An 8,400-nucleotide genomic window follows, 5' to 3' on the forward strand; every position below is an offset into this window, starting at 1 on the left:
TCCTCGGGACGATGTTATTAGGTTTTATCTATTTTCGCAAATTTTTGGTCTTCTCTAAGAATTCTTCACTTTGAAGTTTAGCAGACATTTCTTGAATGTAACATTTTCATTCTTTTTATTATCATTTAAAACGAATAAAATTGCATTGAAAGAAAAGAATACCTTGTTCTAGTGGAAGTATTAAACACAATACAGAAAAAATAATGTCATAATTATGAATACCTTCCACAACGCTTTAAACTAAAATCTATTGGCGTAATTTAGAAATCTGACCAAATCATTCTGCTTTGTTGTCTTTATATTTTTCAATGCTCTTCTCACGTCTTCTGTAAACTTTCTAGTTTTGCCTAATACTACGTATACATTCTAATATTAAAGATGTCTTTCAAGAAACGAAACAACTGTACCTAATCTTACTTTTTCCCGGCACGACTGTTTATAAATTATAATCATAGTAATGGGTATATTTTCAATGATTTAAGATGTACACTAAAATAAACATGCGTTTTATAGACAGATAATTCCCTTCCAAAGTCATACAAGGAAGCAAGCAACAACCATGCGGCACAGGAAAAAGTCCTCTGTTCTGATAAACAAAGAAAAATGAAGTTAATTGAGGCAGACATGGTGTGTGCTCTTAAGTGTCACATATATCCAAAAATGAGAAATGATGAATGGAAAAGCTTCCTCATGAACATAGATGCGAACTTCCAACATCCAAGAGTGGACCAACACTCTGAAAGCTTCACAGATGTCTTTTTGTTATTGCAAATGTTTGCTGTAGTAAGCCTTGGAAACTATGAAAAATTACTTGAAGCTGTAAAAAACATTGACGTGAGGGCCAAAGATATTATTGTCAAAGCCACGAAAGAAATTAAAGCGATACAAGACAGTATACCAGGAAGTAAGTATTATTTCTATAGCAACCTTATATTCTTTAACAGTAACTCAAGATAGCATGCGTTAGTATTACTCATCAAATGATTGGATGAATGTGGTATACATTTTACGCATTTTTTCCCGAACATAATTACTAGAAGTACGAATACATTAATGTCTGTAGTTCAACAAATAAAATTTATTTCAAATAGAGTAAAATGAAGGAAAAAACAACAACATTTAATTTCAGATAACCTGGCACTACGTGCTAAAGGGGTTATATACTGGCGCAGCGTCCGTCCGTCGTCATCTTTGCCCTTATATTTCAAAGTAGCTTGCCGCGAACCTTCACTCTATTTTCTTTTCAGCAGGATAAAACTAGCATTCTTTTTTATTTTTATCAAATTTCCGTTAATACCTTACGCAGAGTGTAAAAAGTGCAAAACAATGTTGACTTAATTTTGTTACGTGTTGTAAAGACTTACATAGATCTTACAAAAGGTTGGTGCAATATCTCACTGGTTATCTGAATATAATCGTTTACGTTTTAAAATTCGTAAAATAACTTATCAAAATCAATCAAGCTCAGTCACTTATGTATATGTGTCGGAAAGACTAGTAAATTCAAATAAATATAAAAAAAACATTAAAAAATAGGCGGGTTAATGTATATTCGTGTTATCAAATAAATACAAATAGTAAAAAATGTTATTGTTTCTTGAGCAGTAGCAACCCGTGAGGAGTTGAAAGGTCAACTGACCGACATGCACAAGAAGAATGAGGATTTGGAACGACAAATGGGTACGCAAAGGCATGGGTATTATCGTTTCAATTGGATGAACTGACAATTTGAGCATGGCGGTCATATCATATACCATGTTAATTAGGTGTATTATGATTTGCCTTAATTCCTGAATTCGACAGCATACATTATTCATAAGTAAAGTTTTTTCGTATCTTTTATTTTAGCAAAAATATTTTTGTTTTGATTACCAGTTGCAAGACATTATTTATTTCCTACCGATTAGTGCCAGTTTGAAAATAATAATCTGTTCAAACATGTATGTTGAATCATGTGAGAATTCAACTCTTCATGCTCAGCAATTAATGTATATATAGATACAGCACTGGGATCCAGAGTCAGTTATTGCTATGACCAATTGACTAAGTATCAATGGACAGAGCCTTACCGTGTGGTCAAATCTGAAAGCAGTGTCGCATTTGTTTCCTCGAGCGCGCAATTATATATAGTGTTATCTAGTTAGATCTTAACCATTTCCATGCTACTTCCTACCGATCAGAGTGCTGGTCTGAAAATTAAAGTCTGTTCAAACACATTTGTTGAACCTGCTAGGTGTTAAATACACAACCAAGTTCGTTAATGAAAAAGGTGTTAAAATGTCATTGCATGCATCTTTTGTGGAACAATTAAAGAGGAAAAATGCAGAATGCCAACGCAAATATGGTATGTAAAGGCACCCTACTCCGGTATATTATCCACTTTCAGTGGCAAATCATGAGAGAATGCATCTTTTCATGCTCAGCAATTAATTACATAGTTACAGCACTGGGATCAAAAGTGAACTCTTGCTATGACCAATTGACGTAGTCTCAATATACAGAATTTGTTTCATCAACCGCACAATTGTTAATATGGTTATCTAGTTAAATGTTGGATTTAAAAGATTCCAGGTGTAAGGGGTTCTCAAAATATTCTCGTGTCACCGTTCCCCCGTGGAAATTGGGTCAAATGAAATGCAGCTTACATGGAGACATGAATTTCATCATCAATTTATTGAACACTTTTTAGCTCGCCTATTCGAAGAATAGGGGGGCTAATGTAGTCACCCCGGCGTCGGCGTCGGCGTCGGCGTCCCACCCTCCGAGGTTACAGTTTTGGTGCATTTTTTTTCTAGACAGTGTTGGATCATCACAATCAATACACAGTTGTCTATTATGAGTTTAAGTCATTTATATCGAGTATAAGCAATGTGCTGGACCATATTTTCATATTTTATGGCCCAAAAACAATTTAATTGGACTTAGTTAAATTTCAGTTTAAAGTTTATGGGAAAGTTTTTTTGTGAAGTGTTGGACAACCACCATCAATACGTTTTTGTCTATTATAAGGTTGAAGCATTTATATGCAGTGTTAGCAATGTTCTGGGCAATATTTTCATATTTTATGGCCCAAAAACACCTTAATTGGACTTAGTTAAATTTGAGGTTAAAGTTTTTGGGCAAGTTTTTTTCAGACAGTGTTGGATCATCACACTCAATACACAGTTGTCTATTATGAGTTTAAGGCATTTATATCGAGTGTAAGCAATGTGCTGGACCATATTTTCATATTTCATGGCCCAAAAACAGCTAAGTTGGACTTAGTTAAATTTGAGGTTCAAGTTTTTGCGCACGTTTTGTTGGGTAGTGTTGGACCACCACCGTCAATAGGCTGTTGTCTATTATAAGGTTGAAGTAATTGTATTGAGTGTGAGCAATGTGATGAACCATATTTTCATATTTTAGCGTCCAAAAACAGCTTAATTGGACTTAGTTAATTTCTTAACAATCACTTCACATAGATGTTTCTACACATTTAACAGTCCTTGAAATATCCTGGTGGTAAGTGAGGTGGCAAATAAAAATGACGCAACGAAAAGGTCTTCCAGTTCCGGACCATGCCGTTCGGGCTCACGACTGCACCTTTGGTTTTTCGGAGGTTTCCCAAGTTTGTGAAGTCGACTGATTTTGCCCTGACCTTCATCGGCAGGTCTCAGGTTCAGATGCGTTGGCTTCTCAGTTTTCTGGTGTTATCTTAACGCCCTGGCAGATGTGGTTCCCTTAGGAAGACTTCACATCAGGCCTCTCTAGTTTCTTCAAGGGATTGGGAAGATTGTCTTTATCTGAACCAGTCGGTCAAGGATTTCGCTCGCTGGTTGACCATTCGAGAAAATGGAACTTAGTTTAATTGTTAGTGTTGATTGGGCGATGATCATTGTATGGTCAGCAATGTGGTTTGTTAGCCACTTACTACCGTATATGTTGTATTTATTGCAAAATCTTCATGATTGCTTAAAAACGACAAAGTCCATAAAAATCAGATTGTACAGCTAACATTTAACGATGTTGAACTTTTATTATGTATATACATTGTATGTGGATCAACAGTATTCATTCTTTTGTCTTAAATTTCAGCAAATGTACTGAAGACAAGGACGCAGGAGGACGTTTACAATTTGTTCGATCGAGCTTTGAGCCTGATTGTAAAAACAAGGATTTAGTGACATTGGAGAACATCAAATATCGTCAAAACATTTTTATCCTAGTAATAGGAAAGAAGAGCTGATGTTATTTTTCCTCTGAGTAAAACAGATATTAATCTATCTCAAATTTATCTAAAATAACACATAATGTTTGGATTAGCGTTTCTTCCCTGTAACTGCAGTCGCAACAGTCAATACGACTGGTAGCCAGTGATTACCTCTATTAAAGATTTCAGTTTAACTTACGGTTTTGAGCAGTTGTTTGAGATTTTATTTTTGGTTTAACTATCACCTATAGTCGTGATACATTATACTTGTGTTTGTACTAAATAAGAAATACAAAGTAAAGCAATCACGTTAGAAGCGTATAAAACATTTTGATTCATATGAATAAATAAAAAAAGTCTTTTATTTGCACCTTTAAAACGTTGACATAATCATAAACCAAGCTCTTGGCATTTGCGTTTGAGATAAACTAAAGACATTTATACTATAAAGTGGTTCTAATCGAAATTTGTGACATTCTTCAATCAATATGACGATGAACCTACTGTAATGTGTGATATTTCACAGAAAATGCCAAACTACAATTCTGGCATATAGTACAACAACACAGAATGCCTCATTAATCATTTTGCAATCGGAATACTAAAGCACAGATAAGGCTCCTAGACACTTAATCATTTACTAAGTATCTACAATTCAATAGAAAATATGTTTAGTTTCAAATGGGTGTTTTTTGTTAAATTTTAAATGATCGAGTCATTTTGAAGTAGGTTATAATGTCATTTAATGTGTTTTGTGTAAATAATTATAATTCTCACACAGTGCAAGTATATTACTTTATTTGTGATTATTGATTTATATTTTTAGGAAACATGAACCACCGTGTACATAGACTGATTTTATATTTTGATTAGTATTTGGTGTTAATCTGTTACATGAATTTAAGAATCCACCAACCCTACCATAATTTTTCAGGATCTGACCCTTGACTCCAGACTGTTTCACTGTTCCCCCTAACCCCCCAACAGTTACCTAGTCAACAGAAGTACGTACTCTAGTCAGCCTGTACTACAGTTATATCCTGAACAGAATTGAGGGGAGGTGACCGTATACACAAACAACAACAGTGCAGTGGGATAGGGCGGTAATGTTTAAACCATTACAAATGTCTTGATGAAGCATGCAGTATGCCTACATCACCGACAGACGACATGCATTGCATTGTCATCAGGTGTCTAGATCAAAGGCCAAATGTGTGCCATCTTTTCAGTCAAACTTATTCAGGTCCGTCACTTTTGAACTCACCTGACCGAAGGGCAAGTCCGTCGTCCGTCAATTTTTCCTTTAAAACGCTACTTGTCCTGAACAGCTTAGTGGATATTAACTAAATTTAGTCTGTAACATCCTTGGGCTAAAGGCCCTCAATTTTGTCTAAACGTAGGGAATGTCCCCCTGGAGGCAGAGAAGTGGAGTCTAATAGGGGAAATAGAGGTAAAACCTTTAAATCCTTCTTTGATCATAGGGATTAAGGGACTTTGTCCTTATTAAGTCTGGAGCATCGTTGGTCCAAGGGGGCTCAATTTTGTATAAACGGTGGTGTGACTAACCCCAGGGGCAGATGAGAGGGACCCAATAGGGGAAATAAAGGTAAAACTTTTAAATTCCTTCTCCTATCGTAAGGATAAATGGGTTTTATCGTATTTTAGTCTGAAGCATCCTTGGTCCAAGGGGACTCAATTTTGTATAATCGGTTGGTTGTATAAACAGTGGATGTGGACAGCCTAGGGGTAGAGGCCTAGGGGTGGGGCCGAATAGAGACAATAGAGGTAAACCTTTAAAATCCTTCTTCTATCATAGGATAAAGGGATTTCATTCCAATTTGGCCTGGAGCATTTTAAGACTAAATGCACTCTTTTTTGTATAAACGATGGAGATGCCCCCCTACGGGCAGAGGAGAGGTCTCAATAGGGGAAATAGAGGTAAAATTTCTAAATCCTTCTTCTTCCGTAGGGATAAAGGGATTTTATCCTATTTTTGTCTGAAGCATCTTTGGGCCTAGGGGACTCAGTTTTGTATAAACAGTGGGTGTGGCCCCCTATTAGGGTGTATTCATTAAAAGAAGATGGCCACCAGGCCGCCATCTTGGACTTTTACATTAGAAGTTTGTTCTCGCAATATCTCCAGAAATACTGGATGGATTTTTCTTTATTTTCATAGAGTACATAGAGTACCTACCATGGAGTACTATATCTTTACCTCGTATCAAATGCTTAAAACATATCAAGGTGAGCGATACAGGCCACGTGGGGCTCTTGTTTTTTGGTTAAAGATATCTTGATGAATCTTCAGTCCCGTTTGTGTTATTTCAGTGTCCCGTGCTTTCTTCATTTAATTTTCATAGAATAATAAGTTGCCATCATAATCGTGTTGGAAAAGTTTTTGACTTCTTTGTGTGACTTTTTTATGCTCATTAACTTGTATTCTGGTTATTATTTTGAGGATGTGACTTTACATAGGTTGAAGGTCTAGATTTACATGGCGGGTGTTATCGATAAGTAGAATACGCCAACTTTTTCAGAACACCTGGGCCGTATTCGTGAAACCGTTATCATGCTAAAGTATGGATTTTGTGCTCAATCCGTATTTCTTTAAAAAATGGTTTTGTCGTCAATGATTTGGAAAAAACATTAAGAATATACTTAAATCCGAAAACTGTTTTCGATATTTAACATTTGACTTTTTGATCGTTTGAAATGATTCAAGTGATTCATAAGAAAGTTGGTTTGAGCACAAAATCCATGCTTGAGCATGAGAACGGTTTCATGAATACAGGCTCTGGTAATAAACCTATTGTACTTTTATTAAGGGTCTCCATATGAAGCATTCCTTTGTTTATATATTGCCATTGATAAATATATTTTTTATAGTTTTAATTAATGTTTTGTATATACTTCATTGTGTTTGTCTAATCATTACATTCGAGTTTACAAATTAACCCTATACATGTAGATGTCTATGTTTATACAGTTCAAGGTAAATAGTTTGTAATTTCAAATATCTTTTGTTTGTGTTTATTTTTGGAGTTATATAAGTTATAATGTCATTGAAGGTGTTTTGTGTAAATAATCATAATTTTCACACAATGTAAGTATATACATTTATTTGTGATTGTTGATTTATATTTTTAGGAAACATGTAACACCATGTACATATACCGATTTTATATTTAGATTAGCATTTTGTGTTAAGCTTGAACATGAGCCAAAAACCATAACTAAGCATCAGGAACTTATTTTTCCATCTGAAAAATAATTTATGAAAAGAAAAAAATACCTTTTGGATTTTTTGAAAAAATAATAAAAATATAATAAACAAGATAAAGTCAACAATGTTGTTGTGGATGAGAAAACAATTAGTGGGATTCCAACCCCGGACTTCAGATTGTAATACTGTCGCTCTAACAGACCGAGTTTCTTAGTCAATAGAAGTTTACTGGCCCAACTGTGCTACAGATAAACCAAAAGTGAAATTTAAGGGAAATTTCCATATATATACACATAAAAAACACAATGGTGTTGGATCCTTGTGTACAAAATTTGAAACACATCCTTGAAACTATTACTTTGAGGAGATACTTGTATACTAAAATTGTTTTTAACTTTTCTGGACCCAGGTCAGGAGGTCAAAAAAAGAAAACAGAAGTAAAAATCTGTCAACCCAGCCATCAATCAATCAAATCACTCTAACAATTCTCTGCTTACAGGAAATAAAAGAGGTACAAAATAGTTGCTTTTTCAGGAAAATAAGCAGAGGCAAAAGTTCAAAATGATAAAATGGTTTATTTCATGAAATAAAAAATAAATCATAAAATACATCTTCTCGTGAATGGCATGGTTAAAGTAATATTACGATGATTTAAGCTCTGTTATATACGTCTTTGGTACATGGAAAGTAAAGAGATCTACTGTCTATGTTTTAAATAGTATTTATATACCATACACACAATATACTGTAACTTGTTAAATAATTTCTTTGTATATGTATAGGATCTCAAATGAGTTTTCATTTCATGAGGTTTTATGAACGAGTCTTAGGAGTGTTTATTTTTGCGAGCCTTGGCAAAAACTTTGAGACGAGTTTTAAGATACTTTTATCACAGAACTCAGAAAACTTATATTTTGACAGGTTTTAAAGCCAAAGTGTAGAGGGCTAGCTTAATCAAACGGAGACAGCCATTTTGTTGCGCCATTCA

General features: G+C 34.6%; 1 protein-coding gene across 2 annotated transcripts; it reads left to right on the forward strand.

The window, feature by feature from the left end:
* The first annotated feature begins 525 nt into the window (after positions 1 to 525).
* LOC110449318 lies at positions 526 to 5,625 on the forward strand. 2 transcript variants are annotated; one of them, XM_021496097.1, is made up of 3 exons: positions 526 to 904; positions 1,603 to 1,680; positions 4,075 to 5,625. In XM_021496097.1, exons 1-3 carry the CDS (start codon positions 604 to 606, stop codon positions 4,158 to 4,160), a joined length of 465 nt encoding a protein of 154 aa, XP_021351772.1. In that variant the 5' UTR covers positions 526 to 603; the 3' UTR covers positions 4,161 to 5,625. The 2 variants fall into 2 exon arrangements, with proteins under 2 accessions (XP_021351772.1, XP_021351773.1); XM_021496098.1 differs by having other exon boundaries at positions 1,606 to 1,680.
* The last annotated feature ends 2,775 nt before the right edge of the window (positions 5,626 to 8,400 follow it).

Source organism: Mizuhopecten yessoensis, unplaced genomic scaffold (genome assembly GCF_002113885.1).
Source record: "Mizuhopecten yessoensis strain PY_sf001 unplaced genomic scaffold, ASM211388v2 scaffold4559, whole genome shotgun sequence".
NCBI lineage: Eukaryota > Metazoa > Mollusca > Bivalvia > Pectinida > Pectinidae > Mizuhopecten > Mizuhopecten yessoensis.

Coding starts and splice junctions, on each gene's coding strand:
- LOC110449318 (XM_021496097.1), top strand. CDS start 604: ATGAAGTTAATTGAGGCAGACATGGTGTGTGCTCTTAAGTGTCACATA. Junction 905..1,602: donor ACAAGACAGTATACCAGGAA/GTAAGTATTATT, acceptor TTGTTTCTTGAG/CAGTAGCAACCCGTGAGGAG. Junction 1,681..4,074: donor GGATTTGGAACGACAAATGG/GTACGCAAAGGC, acceptor CTTAAATTTCAG/CAAATGTACTGAAGACAAGG.